The sequence below is a fragment of the Azolla caroliniana genome, unplaced genomic scaffold, assembly GCF_043228905.1.
Source record: "Azolla caroliniana isolate FFs.n. ecotype wild unplaced genomic scaffold, voAzoCaro1.0.p SCAF_12, whole genome shotgun sequence".
Classification (NCBI taxonomy): Eukaryota; Viridiplantae; Streptophyta; class Polypodiopsida; order Salviniales; family Salviniaceae; genus Azolla; species Azolla caroliniana.
The window spans coordinates 2,119,429-2,136,743 of NW_028230447.1; the positions used below are offsets into that span (position 1 = coordinate 2,119,429).

Consider the following 17,315-nt stretch of genomic DNA (forward strand, 5'->3'; position numbering starts at 1 on the left):
AGCATTTGCAAATTGCTTCACAAGGCTTGACTCAATTACAAAATGTATAAACAAGGCTTGACTCAATACAAAATACCTTGACAAGGCATTCTATTAACCGAGTATCGAATATAATTAAAAGTGTAACACAATGACACAAATATTAATTTAGTGATGACTAAATAGTATTCTCATGGATATCACACATGTGGCATTCTATTAACCGAGTATCTAATATAATCTAAAGTGTAACACGATGACACAAATATTATTTAGTCATGACTCACGACTAACGCTACAACAAGGCAAGGAGCCGAATGATTGGTAGCAAAAAATTGTCAATACTACCACTAGCTTCTAGAGCATGTAGGGATATGTTTGAAAAATATATTAAATTTCCATGTTACACTATCCCATTAAACATCAAAAGATTTAAAAGCACAACTTACATTATCACTCTTTTCTTATATTACCTAACCCCCCTCCCTCCCTCCCTCCCTCCCTCCCTATAATCATCCTTGTTTTGGCAATATAAAATAAGTGAAGTTGGAAACCAACACATCTTGTGCAAGGATTATGTAGCTTGATTTCACCACTTCAAACTTTGTATATGTATGATGAATTCATCAACAATTTGGTTAATTCCTATTAATGGGATTTAAAAGAATAGAGCGTTACATGCATTACCATATTCACAATATGACAAAGTTCATCTTTTCCTTTCGTAAAAAGAAAATGGGCGAGAGGGAGAGTGAAGGGAGGTGACCTTCTTCGGAGTTCTTGCGTACTCTTCAAAAACTGCCCTCGGAGATATGGGGATTGTCCGTTGTTGGCGATACAGGTACAAATAATCCATATTTGCGAGTGGTACATTTATACTTCTCCTTTAGAGCATAAGGGCTTCCTCTTTACTGGTACTACTAATCTTCTCGAGCTGCTTTTACAGAATTTTCGTACTTTTCCAACCCTTCACGCATCTTTTCAACAACCATTCGTCTCTTCTCGTCTAACTTCCCAGTAACTTTCTTCCCTAAATTCAGCACTTTAGCACGCCTCGATGATCGATTTCCCTTATCATCGATAGTTGAGCTCTTGATGGATGAGGATGATTCGCTTCTAGCTGGGCTCCCTGACTCAGACTCAGATAATGATTTTGATGTCTCAAGAAGTGGTGCATTGAGTTCATCTGATAATGTCATTAGTTTCCCCCCCCATAGAGCATCCTTTAATATTTCATCATTGTATGAAACTGTCTCTTTTGATGAAGCATCCTTTTCTAACGAATCATTGCATGAAATTACCTCAGGATCCTTCAATACGGCATCATCACTGAATGAAATTCCTTCTGTTGATGGAGCATGCTTCAATAACGTATCATCATTGCATGAGATTTGCTTCAATATAGTTACATCATTTGATGATGCTGTTGGAGTTCTTATCAGAGTTGTATCTTTAATCTCTTCACGAGGCAAGGAGTAGTCAGGTGATGAAATGTCTGTCTGTGAACTCCAAGGTGCTGGCATATCTGCCTGTGGAACCCAATCATTTGTCTCGGAAATCATCCATGGAACCCAAATACCTTCACAATTTGGTAGCACATATGTGTCTTGAATAAGAGTCTGTAGTTTTTCACATTATTGTTAGAAAAAGGATATAAATGAAAGAAGACACAAAAAGAAAACTGCCTTTGCCAAGCAGTTTCTGCTATACACAAACATTTTATCTCCTCTGAGGGCAAAACTTAATGAAGTGTTGTGAAGAGTCCTCATAAGGGCAGAGGACACAGTAATAAGTTTTTATTTTGAGCGCATTTTATTTTATCTTACCCAAACACTCCAAATGTGCATAAAGAGAGGGCAATCCTTAAATTTTGACAATTGCAATATCATAAATCCAACTATTAACCATTGCAAATTTGCACCAAAGATACCTAGGGGGCGCATCTATGCAGTATGGACACACATAATATACCTAAAGTTTAACAAGACAGAAAATTTTCGTTCATGAATACAGAGAAAGAAAGGTTAACGACCATGGAAGCCAACGGTATGGACATAGGGATGATATTGTGCTATCCTACCTAGTCTCAGCTCTCTAGCTAGTGGTGGTTATCATGTCGTAAGTGAAGCTCGGCCTCCGTTTACAATTGACCAGACACACTGGCCATGGGCATATTTGTCGTATTAAGCAAGGGCCCCTCTTCTAGAACTGGACATAGCACCATAGGATATGATTCATGATATATCAGAATTCCTTGAAATATATGTTTTCAGTTTCCATTTAAAAACATTACATAAATCTTGAGCGTCCATTAACAAGTGACCAACCACAATGGTCATGTCCATATTCTTGCTATACAAATGGTGAGTATCAATCCATCTGCCTGTTGTAAAACTTGAACTTGGACTTCAGCGCCAGTAAAAGGAATAAGAATCAGATTATTCTTGGTTTTGATAGTGAACAACAATATCTAGCTTGAAACTAACCTTGATTTTATTCGTAATGAATGTGACAAATGGTCCTGTTGTGATCCTGTGGTCTCCAATTGATGGTTCAGGCTGTAGATCGATTGAAGGCATTGATGTAAATCCAAACCATATACTATCTGTTGGTGGTGGCTTTATCCGCACACGTACTGTGCCTTTGAAGGATACAAGTCTCAAAGATAGGGTTATAGGTACCTAGACAAAAGAGACATATGTGTGCATTAGGTTGCAGAAACAGGAACATTATATGATAACATATAAATTAAATAACCATATTAATTATCTCATGCCTCATGGATAGTAGATGTTAATAGTTATATTCATCATCTGAAGAATGATCAGACCATGAAAAAACCATCATTATCCTCTGGGTCAGAAAAAAGGAAAAGGTTTGGGAAAAACCAAGTTTTTTCCATTATTTTTGACATGAGATAGTTAAAGGGCCAAACTTGTCAATGATTTAAAGTCATGCAGTTTTCTCCAAAGGATTGCCTGGTTTAAACCCTATGTATGTAGAATATGACCGTAGATGTACAGCGTACAGAAACAAACCTGCGATAATCAAAACTACAGCTACTACAACTACAGTAAAAACTGTAGCAATATGAAAACCCTTACAAGATGTTTTTTGTAACCTTAGAATGTTACCATAGAAACTTGGTCAGCAACCCGTGTAAGGACAGCTCTCCAGCCTCCTTTTGATGATTGTGCTGTGGTGTTGCTAGTGATCTTGTTATCCTTTGCATTTCCTGCATGAACACGCCTCTCTCTCTCTCTCTCTCTCAAAAACACATCTTAATGAGAATTATTGTACATAGACAGATATATCCTGTAAACCCTCCATTTCTAAATTTCTAAATTTCAGCAATGTCAAGAGTTCCAATTGAAGGAGTTACAGAATGAAATTTAGAAATGAAGGGTTTATGGATGAATCGAGCCAGCCTTCTAATTTTTGTTAAATAATGATTGGGTGAACTATAACTCAAATTTCTTTAGTTACAGTCAATATCTACTGTTTTTGTTACATATATAAGCATTTGCAAGTCCATAATAGTTTAATAACATGCTGAAATGAGTTGCAAACATATTTCTTCTGGAAACAATTTGTATTTTTTTTTCTTGAAAGCACATATTATGATGTACTACATATGTATTTAAACATATGATGTGATATAATACATATGTATTTACGCATACACACAAATGTAAGTACGTACATACACAACGTTCAACATATGTATGGATTGTATGAGATGTATCATTTGATAGCACAACACTCTCTAATATCTCTCGTCTTCCTGTCAATCTGTTGCTTCTGCAGCCTGCATCCACTGCATAATTCTACTCACTTTTTTGCTCATCTTATTATTTTTTCCCTCCTGCTCTGCTATCCATTACTACTTTCTTTATATTTGGCTTCTCTTTCTGTAGCTTACCAGAAAAAACCATACCCTCCAGTAAGAAAACCATGTACATGGAGTTTTGGGAAACAACAGACATTTGACAGCCAGACATAAGGACAAAATCACATCAAATCAAATAAAAAATATCTCATTGTGGCACGTGCAAAACCATCATCAATGTTACCCCTAAAATATGCCATCTAATCTCAAACAAGGGTTTAGTAAACCATCGTAGTGAAACAAATCCTAAGGATACATGATCCCGTCATTAAACTTAAAAGAGTGTATACTTGAAACATATACATACATAGAGAACAATCAGTAAGAGGTGGCAACAGCCTTACAAATGAGGGAAATGGGATCATTTGTACTATTTTAGTGATGTAAAATTAAATATTAGATCTTTAAATAATCCTATAACAGTTGCAAGTGAGAATCCATACGTACTTTTTTGGATACTGTCAAAACCCATTAATATATCTTCATCGGATAATGTCTGCTCAATGCTGTGATTTTCAGCACTTTCTTGTGACATAAAATCATGTGCATTTATGTTTGTCTCTATTTTAATAACTGCACCACCAAAATACTCTATGGCTGAATCAAAAGACCAGATAAATCCAGAATCTTTCGGAAGAACATGGAAACTCTGAAAATATGGTGGCTGTGTTCCAAGGTCTAGATCTGCACAGTTTATTTTTCCCATGTATGTTGGAGTGATAATCTTTGAAAGCTGCTTCTGCAAGATAGTAAGAACATGCATTAGAGACTGGCATCAATTGTCATTTTCAGCATGGGAAAATGTCATGTTATTAATATTGAACTTGCCTGAACTAGTCTAAGGCACAATTCTCGAAACTGTTTACTTTGATAGGCATCAAAGAACAACCTCGAACATAGTATATTCCAGCAAATTGCCCCTTGGTCAAGAGCAAGTACACCTGATTCATGAGAATCGATTTGCTCTAAAAACTTTGATCCATCAGATTTTTCAAATACTTGAATTAAGTTATCAGAACCCACAATACCATGCTTTGAGGAAGTCTCTATTACGGATTGAGAACCTAATGAGGATTGGTGATCCAAGTCTTCAGATATAGAAGTAGATTCCAATAACTTGATTTTTACATCCCTAGACCCACTGTTTTCTTTTTGAATGGCTCCAACTCCTTTCCATGATCCTTTCTTCGCAATTTTTCTCCAGAGGCGCTGCCTCCTAGATAAATTCCCAGTTCCCTCGACATTTTCCGGACTTGCATTGTTTTTATGCTCTAGATTTTCGTCTTTGTTTTGGGTGAGCTTGGAGAAAGATGGATACGTTTTGTCAAGTTGCAAAGCATACTCATGGAACTCTCTTTTGCATGTAATATACCAATCTTCTTTTTCTGTTGTCCATCGGGAGGCTGCACGAAGAACCTGACACCATGTCTCCTTTTCCCATGTTGTTTCAAAATACAGCAAACATAGAGAACTTCCTAAAAATATCTGCTGATTGAAACATTCGATTTGGATAGGGTACTTCTTAGCCCTTCAATAATGCAAAGAAAAAGAAACAATGTTGGCTTACAGAAATCACAAATTGAACTCTGTATACAAAAAGTAATCAAAAGAGAGAAAAAAGCAAGTTTCCAAAAACAAAAAGAATGTTTGGTTTCAATCCTCCGAATTCCACATAGAAAGACATGGAAGAGAAAGAAACCAGTTTTCTCATGATCATGTCAACAATTATCATGATAGTTTTCACAGAGAAGAGTACAGTAAGACTATATATTCAAACCACACATCATCATGATGTAGGGAATGAGAGTACCATATACCATTTTCTTGAGGCCTCCTTCCCTGCAGAAACAGCGTGAATGCTGCATCCTTTTAAGTCTGCACTCTCTTCAGTTCCATCTTCGGCAACAAGAGAAAGCACACTATTATCAATTTTCGCAAATCTTCTACTTGGACGTGCATAAAAAATATCATCATTTCCATCCTTTTTCTTCTTGTGATCCTTTGAGATTTTTTCTCTTTTGGAGGCATCCTTCTTTGATATTGACAAAGGTAATGCTGCAATCCATAGGTGGCCCTTCAAGGAAATTAAGAGAGAAATTTAATAAGAATGTGAACAAATCTACCACTTAAAGAAACAATTCTAGAAAGAATTTAACACTTCATTTCACAGGAATTTGACCATTAACTAGGCACATGTTCCACTTTTATTGCTTTCAAAACATTGAAACATGGGTGTCCCCCTGGAGATCACTTTCAAAATCCAACCTACAGTGAATTTTTAATAACAAGTTTACTTCATGATATATGAGTTCGCAATCAGGATTCAGAAGGTGGCATGAAATGATCTAATGTCTCTTGTTTAGTATCATTGCTTTCAAAACCCAACCTACAGTGAATTTTTAATAACAAGTTTACATCGTGCTATGAGTTCCAATCAGGATTCAGAGGGCAACATGAAAGCTTTCCTCATAAAGAAAAGGCTGGAAAAACAATCAGAGGAATAAACAATAAACAAACTGACAAGTCTTGTTCACTGTCATTGTGAAGAAGACATGGAAATATCAGATTCTCTACCATGTATTGTCGAATATCGCATTGAAAGTCTCTGACCATGGAAGAATGATGCGGAAAGAAAGAGTAATGTCATGTAAGGAAATCAAGAGGAAATATCCGATGATATAATGCTGTCACTGCAAAGGAACATGCTTGTTGTCATGTTTTCTCTTAATGCAAATGCTACAAAATCAATCAATTAGGAGAAATATCAAACAATCTGACATGTCATGTTTTCTGTCATTTCAAACAAATATGACTCTTTTGTGCCTTTCAATGACCTCTTGGTCATAGAAACATGACACACAAACAAAGCCTAACAAAGGCAGAGGCATCTGCTCCCAATCTGGAGGGAAGTTGGAAGGATCTATATATAGCATATTAATTGCAAAGAAATGTGGTTTTTGTTGCTTGTTGACGAGTTCTTGGTCACAAAATCACAATATAGAAATAAAGACTACATAATCAAACTGTCTCAGAGGTGAAAAGATCTAGCACAACTTCTTTAATAATCATAATATTCCTGCAAATCATTTCTTCTTCATGAAGGAAACACACAGACTGGTTGAAAGAACAAAATTTCTATGACGGCTTAAATGAGAAACATAATACCTGTTGAAAGATAGTGTGAGATGAAGAAGAATATGATGAAATAGTCTATAACTATCAATTGCAAAGAAATATGACTTTTTTATCCATTTGAACAAGCTGATTCCAATATTTAAAGAAACATAAACGAAGACGACAGAAAATACTGTTTTGAAACAAGATTTTCATAACGGATCAGAGGAGAAAATAATGCCAGTAGAAATATATCGAGAGAGGGATGCGATGAAATCAAGACAATCTACAACTATTAATCACAAAAGAAACATTAGTCTTTGATGAATTTGGACTGATATTAAAGATACATAAACAAAAATGACAAAATAGACTGTTTCGAAATGAGAAATTCTGTGAAGAATCAACAGAGAAGCATAATACCTGTAGGAAAAGTATATAGTAAGCAGAATGCTACAAAAACAAAATTATGTACAAATATCAATTCCAAAGAAGCGTGATTCCTTCACACATTTGGACAATTGTGAATTGTTGGTAGCAAATGAACAGAACCAAGATTTTCTAGAGACAAAGCTTTTTGTAAATGAAAAAGAAGAAGAAGAATGCGATGAAAGATAAATAATTCACAACTAATATTTGCTACATTTCGAAATTTTCATTTTTTGGTTATGAAAACAAATAAAAGCAAAGACTTCTTGGAAAACATAACGAGAAGGGAGCATAAAATACCGAGAATATTTCTATTAAGGAATATATGATAGGAATATAGCCTAAAATACCAGAAGAAATATTCGATAAGACAAAGAAGAATGCAATGGAAATGAAATAATCTATGACTATCAATTTTCAAAACCTGATTCTTTGACGCATTTATTTCTTAATTATGAAATTATATACAAAAGCAGAGACGAAGAGGAAAACAAATCTTTCTGTGAAGGAATGCATAATGAGAAATGAGCGTAGAATCGTTGTAGAAATATAGTATAATAAGAATGAGATGAGAGATGAAGGAATGTGTAGCTATCAAATTGCAAAGAAACGTGACTCTTTGAATCGTTTTCTTTCTTGACAATAGATACAAATCTTTCTGCGTAGTAGCATAAAAATACCTGTAGAAAGATACGGCGAGAAGAGGATGATGAAGAATCAGAAGAATACGAAGATAATGGAGCCAAATCTGAATTAGAAGGTCGAGCAGCGGCAGAAGAAATGTTGCGGCGATGAAGAGGAAGCAGCAACAAGCGATGGAAGAAGAAGAGAGCTGTGAAGACGAGGATCAAAGCGAAACTGAGGAAACCTGCGAGGAAAGAAGCGATCAAAGCAATCCACATCGCCATAGCTTGGGAAGCTCAAATTTGTGCAGGAATGCAAGAAATCTTCGTTTCGTCATGTTTTCTCTGACGTGCCGGTCGTCCTTCCTTTCTTTCTCATCCGATGAAAGTAATGCTTTTCATATTTTACCAAAATACCCCTCTAACTTTCTGAAATTACCGTAGCACCCCTCTAATTTTATGAAATTACCAGAATACCCCGGCCATTTAAAATTTACCCAAATACCCCTCTTATTTTCTGCATTTACTAAAATGCCCCTGTACTTATAACTGCAAATACCCACCCCCCCCTTGATTTTCTGAAATTACCAAAATACCTCTCCCTACTAGAGGGGTGATTTAGCACTCTTTCCATGCTACATGAAAGTTGTAGACCAAAAGGAAATAAATATCGTAAAATAAATAGCCATTACGTACTGAATCGTTGTTAACAATTGGCAATAGTTCGATTTGAATTGAACCGAACCAAACCGCAACTTACCGGCTTAACAGTTTAAACTATTTGGTTCGGTTTGGTTCAAGTTCAAGTTTTTTTTTAATGGTTCGGTTTTGGTTTGGTTCAGTTTGGGGGTGAACGATTCGGTTCGATATAAACTGTTTGAAACTGTGGTTTCAACTGTTTGATGGTTTAGGGTTGCCAGTTGATTTTTTTAAAAATATTTTTTTGAACAACCTTTTCATTTTTAAGCCTAATTCTCACATTTTAGGAAAAATCTTTGAAATTTTGAAGTTTTGAAATTTGAAATAATGAAAATTTTAAAAATTTTAAATTGATAATTTGAAATTTGACCAAAAATCAAAACCATGGTTTTATTGGTTTAACAGTTAGGATTTTTTTTGTAACAGTTCGGTTTTAACAGTTAAAAAATGGTTTCGTGATTCGATTCAATTCAATTCAAGTTTCAAAAAAATTTAACAGTTTGATTTTGACACTCTCAAACCAAACCAAACCAAACCATATTGGGAGATTGTTTGCAATGAAGCTCCACTAATAACTCTATGCCAATAAAAAAGAGCCCCAAATCTAATTATTGTGAGCATAGCACACACAAAGAGTTTAAGAATAGGATCTTTTTTTATCTCTCAAATTCACATCGACTTCATGGATATGATGGAGGGGATGTATGATCAAAATTTATGGTAATGCTTCTTTAGCTTTTAGTATTTATCGCAATACCTCAGTAAGTATCTTCAAGATATGATACCCCTCTACCTTTCTAAAGTTACCTAAATACCCTTAGTATCTTCAAATCTCTCAACATACTTCTAGTTGTTCTTAAGTATGTTTCCTAATTTAGTGTTAAAATACCCATCGCGTGCTTTCTCCTTCTTCTTATGTTTATAGTAGCTTTAACCATTTATAAATAATATGCCTCCTTGTGTTTGTTGTACTCCCCTTCATATACAACTCTCGGCCCCAATGTAACCTACATAACAACCTAACCCTATTGGATCTAATTGATTCCTCAAAACACCTTGTGTTCTTTCTTCTTGTTGCATCTAAGGTAGCATTGGCAATTTACCAACACCGCCCCTTCTCGTGTTTAATTGAATTCCCAATATCTACCACCTCTTGTTTTAATAGAACTCCCAACACACCTCCCATCCTTGGTTGTTCTTAATTTATTTCCTAAAAGACCTTTATCCTAAAAGACTTTATCCCAACACACCTGTGCTTTATCAACACCCAATTGACTCCTAACACTTCAACAATATATGTTGCAAAAAGCTATAGCTTGTGGACTTCTTCTTTTTTTTCCCAAAAAGTATCCTTTCATTAGTTATAAACAATTGTTACAAGGTTGTTGACCTACCGTCAAGCTTCCCTAGATATGTTGCACTCTTCCATGGATCCCTATCCCTAAAGGATAGACCACTCAATAACCTAGTTATGTAATTGGTGGTGGGAACAACCATACTGGTGGTGCTAGGCACCACATGGGTCTCACATTTTGTAGTGTGAGAAAAGGGCCCTTGTTCCAATAGGTGATGAATTCGAGGCATTGCAACACTGGAGCATCTGTCTCACCTTTAATTTCATCATACTGCCCTTTCAAGGTATGCACCATATGCATCCAGATGTTTTGTACACTTTCCACGGGATGAACAATAGTATTATCTTAGAACATCTAGCAGTCCAAATAAACCACATTGTGGTGAATTTGACATTTATAGCTTGTGGACTTGGACAATGTGCATATATTTTATTTAGCGTTGACGATGGTAGCACAAAACACACTATCAAGGAGTAAGCTTCAAAGTGAAATAAGTCTCTTTACTTATAGGGCCCACCCAAAACACAAGAGTCTCGTGCACCATGCGGCCCCTCTCGGTGTCTTGTTGGATAAATCACCTTGTTGGATAAATATACATCATGGGCGGGCTGAATTGAAAATCATGCAATCTCGAGGTGAACATTAGTATTATATACACTCAATGGCATACATACATAAATGGACATGATTTTTGTATGTATAGGCATATAACAATACACATACACATACATATACACATACATATACACATACATATACATATACACATACATATATATACATATACACATACATATACATATACACATACATATACACATACATATACATATACATATACATATACACATACATATACACATACACATACATATACACATACACATACATATACGTATACATATACTTATACATATACATATACACATACATACATATACATATACATATACATATATTACACAAACGCATACACCATACACATACACATACACACACACACACACACACATAATACTGTTATACATATACATATACTACCATGTTTAATATCTACACATTTTTATTTGCACGATAACACTTGGCAAAAAGGAAGCTCTTCTTCTTCTTCTTCTTCTTCTTCTTCTTCATTTTCCTCGTCCTCTTCTTCAAGGAACAGAGGCCTCTAAGGTAAGCAGATTCACTCACTCTCTCTCGATTTGCTTCTAGTATTTTCTGCAGGTTTTGTTTCATTTAGAAAATTCTCGGCAGACAAAGATGATCATTCCCTGTAGAAATGCTGTTGTCCTGGAAGTGAAGTGTACATTTCTTCAGAAAAATTTGTCATTTCTCCACGTGTTTGATACCAATGAGTAATTAAAAAATACAAACCATTTCTGTAGAGATGAATTATTACAGGATTCGGATCTGGATGAGATCCGAGAGTTATTTTTCCTGAGATCATAATATGAAGCAGGGTTTATTCATCTGTTTGCTTGTTTTCTTTTAGTTTCTTTGTAGATACATATAAGCATGGCGCTTGGTAAGTCGATCCTTATCATCTCTACTTCCCATGGAAAACTCGGAGATACTGATAAACCAACAGGTCTCTGGTATGTATGCTTTCACAAATTATTTTTAACTCAGAACAATTTTTTATGTATGGTATTCATAACCTTACCATATTTTCCGTAAGAAGGCAAAATAACCTTAAGGTTTTGGACATCAACCAGAATATCCTTAAGGTATTCTAGTAATTATTGAAAGGTTAGGGGTATTTTGGTAAATAATATTAGGAGTATTTTGGTGTTTTCCCTTAATTTTAGGAATTTCTCCAGTATGTTTATATATTTAAAATGTAAGAAACTTATGAGCTCGTATGTGCCATTGCACTATCATGTTTATACACATTACGGATTTTTAATAAGATAAGATTGTGAATCTATTTAGGCAATACTTTGTTGGATCAAATTGACGGGGATGCATAAAACCCCATGAGTTCTGTAAGGAAATGCTTCCAAGAAAGCAATGAACTTATGCATGTATGTTGAGATTTTGAGTAATGTAAGCATGTGAATGCAACAAGTTGCCTGATTGAATTTGTGGAAACCTACAAAGTCTTATATGATACATAAAGGAAATGTTTTCACATTATGGTTTAGAAAGTAATGTATTGTTTATATAGGGCTGAAGAAGTGGCTGCACCATACTACATCTTCAAGGGAGCAGGGGCGCAAGTTGATATTGCAAGCATAAAGGGTGGCAATATCCCCTTAGGTAATATTATATTTTCACCATTGGGATTTGAAGATTTGCTAGTAGGCATCATCATCTTTTTTATCATGATTTTTAGAGCCCCTTAGGTATTATTGTTTTTGCATTATGATTTTCAAGTTCCCATCAGTGGTGTCATCGTCTTTTCTTCACCAATTGATCTTGAACTTTGAGAAGACCTCCATACTCTGGAGAATGTCCTCATTGTCTGTAAAGGGTCTCATATCAGCATTTAAAAACGTGCCTGATTTTGCTATAACCTTGCACTTACATTATTTGAAATCCCCTTCAAAATTTGAAATCGAAATACCTTAAAATAATGAGATGTTTTAGGATGGAAAACTTCAAAATATGGTCTATGAGATATATGATAACAATCATTTCAACCAATTTAGATGAAGGTTTTACTACTTTTGTTGACATCCTGCACTTTTCCAGATCCCAGCAGCTTAGCAGGAGAGTTGCCTGAACCAACTCATCTTTATTTGAAGGACCATGGTATGCACATTGATTGATGCGTGTTATTATCATTCTTGTTGTTGTTATTATAAGTTACGCTATAGTTGGAGCTACAGTTGAATCATGAGGCTTGTTTCTTGCGTTTTGTATTGACGCAGATGGATTGAAAAGCAAGCTAGAAAGTTCCATTCCCATAGCGGAGATCTCTCAAGTCTATGATGCTGTCTTTTTGCCAGGTATTGCATATGCATATGGACATACAATTATTTTCTTCAAATGCTTGATGTTCGAAACAGGGAAAATGTTTTCTTTTTCTCATGATTGATCTTTTCCTAGTTGGTAATTACATGTGAGATAATCTGTTTGTCCTAACTTGACATAAACTGGAAAATGAACTTAATTGTGCATTTTGACTTCTACCTATGTAGTTTTCTGTTAAACCTCCAAAAGGGCTGTGCTTGTTGTAAATCATTTGTTGTAACGATGATAATTGATAGAATGAATAAAAGTTAACGTTGTGGTTTTTGAAGAAGCATTCAAAGCAAATAGAATTTTTCTAAATTTTGCCACAAAGTAGATGAGGGTCCTGGCTTAGCGAAGAAACGAGGCTAAAATATAGGGCAAAAAAGGCCAATTATGTTTTGATGGAATGCATCAGAGATGAGTAGTTTCCTTCCATTGTATTGACATCTTGAAGGTTTTTAATGCTTCAATATGTCTTTAATTTTCTCTATGTGTGTTTTCGTGTACTAGAGCTGCCATTATTGCATAAATGGGATGCTAAAATAGAATAATTCAACACTTAGATTTGTATCACCTTCTAGGCATGGATTTAGAATAGTCGGGGATTGATTAATCTTTAATAAAGACAATTTACTATTCAACACTTAAAATTGTATCATCTTCTAGGCATCCCATTACACTATTGAGTGATTGATTAATCTTGAATAAGGATGATTTCTTCCATGATGTGCATACGCATGACATTGATCAGGTATCGATGTTAAAGCTGGAGATGGGCCATAATAATAATAATAGTAATAATAATTAATTCAAAGAAACTTGATAGATAAATAGAAAATGGTTTACAATTCAACAATTAAAATTGTATCATCTTCTAGGCATGCCATTAGGATATTGGATGATTGATTGATCTTGAATAAGGATGACTTCTTCCGTTATGTGCATACACATAACATTGATTAGGTATCGATGTTAAAGAGGTATTAATTAATTTAATTAATCTTGATAGATAAATAGAAGACCTAGAGCTAGCTTGGATAAAGACCCATTATTTAGATGTGCATACAACAGAGAGATGATCAATGAAGACCCCTTAGCTTGGACGTTGGCTTGCTGAAAACCATGCTAAAATACATAATTGTCATGCAGGTGGACATGGGGTTTGTTATGATTTTCCTGAGAATCCAACACTTATAGAAATATTGGAGAAACATTGGGCACATGGGAAGGTGGTGTCAGCAGTTTGTCATGGACCAGTTGGCTTGGTTAACATTAAAACACCTTCTGGAGAATACATTGTAAAAGGGAAAAAGGTAATATCGAATATTTTTAGTTCATATTTCATTCATCTATGTTTTTGCTATATGGAGATGATTGCACATTTGTGTCTTTCACTCTAGCTGCATTAATACCATCAATGATTTTCCAAGGTATGATTATTGCCATGAATGATTCGATCTTTGTTTGCTTGGTATGCTGGGAAGCTATCTTGAAAAGGGTGAAAACAAGATTATTGCCTATTAACTCGTATATCATCTATGTTGCTATGTTGGTACATCTTGTGTTTTCGAATTTAGTACATTTAACATCATCAATCAATCAATGCTGTGTAACATTTTGGGAAAAAATGCTGATTTGAAAAAGGCAAGAAAGGTGAAGTTAGAATTCTCGATAATACAAGTGATTGATGTTATTTGCCACATTCGGAACAGGTCACAGGGTTCACAAATTCTGAAGAGGAGGGTGTGGGGCATACTGCTGTGGTGCCTTTTCTTTTGGAGGATAAGCTTATAGAGAGGGGTGGCTTGTTTGAGAGAGGGTCTGATTGGGTAAGTCTTGTGATAAGCACTTATGTGTGTTATGGACACTTATAACACTAACACCTATATGTTTTATAAACACATATAGCATTTATGTTTGTTATAAATACCTATATGTGTCAACACTTACCTGTGTAATTGCTGCTTATACATGGCATATAACAATCGGCAACTGTTCGGTTTGAACTGAACCGAACTGAACCGTGGCTTAACGGTTTGATTCGGTTTGGTTCAGGTTCAAGCTTTTTTAATGGTTCGGTAATTTGAATTTTGAACTAACTTGAAAACCGAAACCGAACCACGAAACCGCGGTTTTAATGGTTTGAATTTTTTGTAATGGTTCAGTTTAAACAGTTTAAATGGTTTCGTGGTTCAGTTCGGTTTGGTTCAAGTTTCAAAATTTTAAGGTGCAAGTTTCGAATTGTTTAAATGGTTTGGTTTTGACACTCTCGAACCGAACCAAACCGAACCGAACCGAATCCTTACCGATTGTTAGTGGCATATGCACTTTATTTATGATGATACTATAACACTTATCATGTGATAATATTGTCTTAGGGTTGTCACTATGACAATCACGTCGTTTTATAGGCGCTATATGCCACTGATATTTTGTCTTAAAATTTGTCCCCATAAACTACATTTCGTTTGTATAGGTTCCTTATGCCGTAGCAGATGGGAAGCTCATCACTGGTCAGAATCCTATGAGCTCAGAAAAGGTTGCTGAGCTCATACTTTCAGCACTTTAAAGTCAAATTGCATGCAGATTGTATGAGATGGCAACATAAGAGACCTACTTTTTCTATGTACTTCTTTTCGGATGAACATTCAGCATCTTGGAATAGCAAAGGTAATAAGTGATATTTTAACATTCACAAGATCCTTTATCATCATTTGTATGAATAAGGAACGTGTATACATATAAAACTAGGCTCTTATCACATGTTGAAAGTGAACTACCACATATCGATGATTTCTCTTCTTTTGAAGATACACGCGAAATTGATGTTGGAATCATCCAAACTAACTTTCCGCTCTTGTTGTAAGAAAAGGTTTCTTTATTATTTCACTCACGTGTAGTTTCACAAACAATGCAATGGATCTTCTTCTCGTGGTAGGTACAAAAGACTCAACGATGATGTTATCACCATGAGAAAGCATTTATGTGCTCCCATGGTCTAATAGAGGGTGGCTAATGTAGGGTGGCTTTCCTAATATCATGAAAGGGAGTTCTTACAAAGCCTTACGATTGCAAGGGCCTAGTACGAGGCTCAAGCATATGATTTGGATGATTGGGTCTTTTAATTAGGCTAAGTTTGTAAACTGCGTTTGACATATCTTGGACAAACAATATCACGAGGTTTGTATCATTGCAAACGGTGGTATCATGAGATAGGGGCCAAGTTAGTGACTACCCTATTGTCGATTACGCAAGAAGGGGTAGGTCTCAATGTTCTTAAGCCACTAGCATGGTGTTGATTACCGTTAATAAACTCGCGTTAACCTTAAGCCTCTAATGAAAGGCTTAAAATAGGAATCGTTTCTTTTTATTAAAGCTCCTTTAAAGAATAGATATGGTTATAGAAATCCAATCATCGTAGAGGTTTCTCAAACGAATTGGTAACCATCGAGGTTACCCAACTCTCTTAACTAGACATTTAAACATATTAAATTTAAAGAAAACACAAAGGGTCAAGCATTGTGCTTTAATTAGTTATTCATACAAATACACACAGAAATATACATTCTTTCTTGTGCATGGTGAACAAAAAAATAACTAAGGAAACACAATAGGTATGGGCCATGGCATACATACATTGTGTTGTAGATCATTGTGGGTTAAAGAATGTTGAACCGAGCCGTAGACACATACACAAACATACACATATTCAAATACCTATACATTTTGTCACACATAGACATACATTTTCTTGTGCAAGGCAAACATAAGACATACCGAATAGAAGACATGTACATCAATAGAACCCTAAACATAGGAGACATGTATAGGGTAAACATAGTAGACATTCTTGTACAAGGAATGTTCCCATAGAGACAAGGGAAACATATTAGTATTGCTTATATAGTGTGTGCATTTGTTTTCCTTCATCATAAACATAACAAATGCGCTCATCTATTGATAAGAATGGAGAAAAGGAGGTCGAACAATGTGTGAGAGTGAATGGCAAAAAGGATGATGCAACCAAAAAAGTGAACTCTTCAAAGACGATAATGATAAATTTGCTTTGGCAACTTGGTAGAGGTTTCATAACCCGAAGTGTATTTTTCTTGTAGCAAGTTACCCACATTTCAATGGTCATTAGTTATGAAAGTTCTTGCTCTTTAGTTTTGACGATTGTTTGTTTTGTTTTGTTTTTTTACAATGAGACCGTAACCCCTTGCAATGTTTTTTGCATGGGTTAGATTCTAATCTTTGTGGAACAATATGGAC

The 17,315-nt window shown here is 35.3% G+C and overlaps 2 protein-coding genes across 3 annotated transcripts; one reads left to right on the forward strand and one right to left on the reverse strand.

Annotated features, from left to right (window-relative positions):
* Positions 1–601: 601 nt before the first annotated feature.
* Positions 602–8,395, reverse strand: LOC147856793 (uncharacterized). Of its 2 annotated transcripts, XM_087328477.1 has the most exons (8): positions 8,092–8,395; positions 5,686–5,942; positions 4,897–5,396; positions 4,697–4,809; positions 4,316–4,607; positions 3,114–3,214; positions 2,466–2,660; positions 602–1,598 (listed from the first exon to the last, which is right to left on the reverse strand). In XM_087328477.1, exons 1-8 carry the CDS (start codon positions 8,317–8,319, stop codon positions 900–902), a joined length of 2,385 nt encoding a protein of 794 aa, XP_087184603.1. In that variant the 5' UTR covers positions 8,320–8,395; the 3' UTR covers positions 602–899. The 2 variants fall into 2 exon arrangements, with proteins under 2 accessions (XP_087184603.1, XP_087184602.1); XM_087328476.1 differs by having other exon boundaries at positions 4,697–5,396.
* A 2,723-nt stretch (positions 8,396–11,118) lies between these two features.
* On the forward strand, positions 11,119–15,896 carry LOC147856794 (glyoxalase 3-like). The gene is made up of 8 exons (XM_087328834.1): positions 11,119–11,258; positions 11,578–11,680; positions 12,253–12,344; positions 12,780–12,839; positions 12,959–13,036; positions 14,193–14,356; positions 14,756–14,872; positions 15,520–15,896. The coding sequence occupies exons 2-8, from the start codon at positions 11,601–11,603 to the stop codon at positions 15,610–15,612; spliced, it is 684 nt and encodes a 227-aa protein (XP_087184960.1). The 5' UTR covers positions 11,119–11,258; positions 11,578–11,600; the 3' UTR covers positions 15,613–15,896.
* The last annotated feature ends 1,419 nt before the right edge of the window (positions 15,897–17,315 follow it).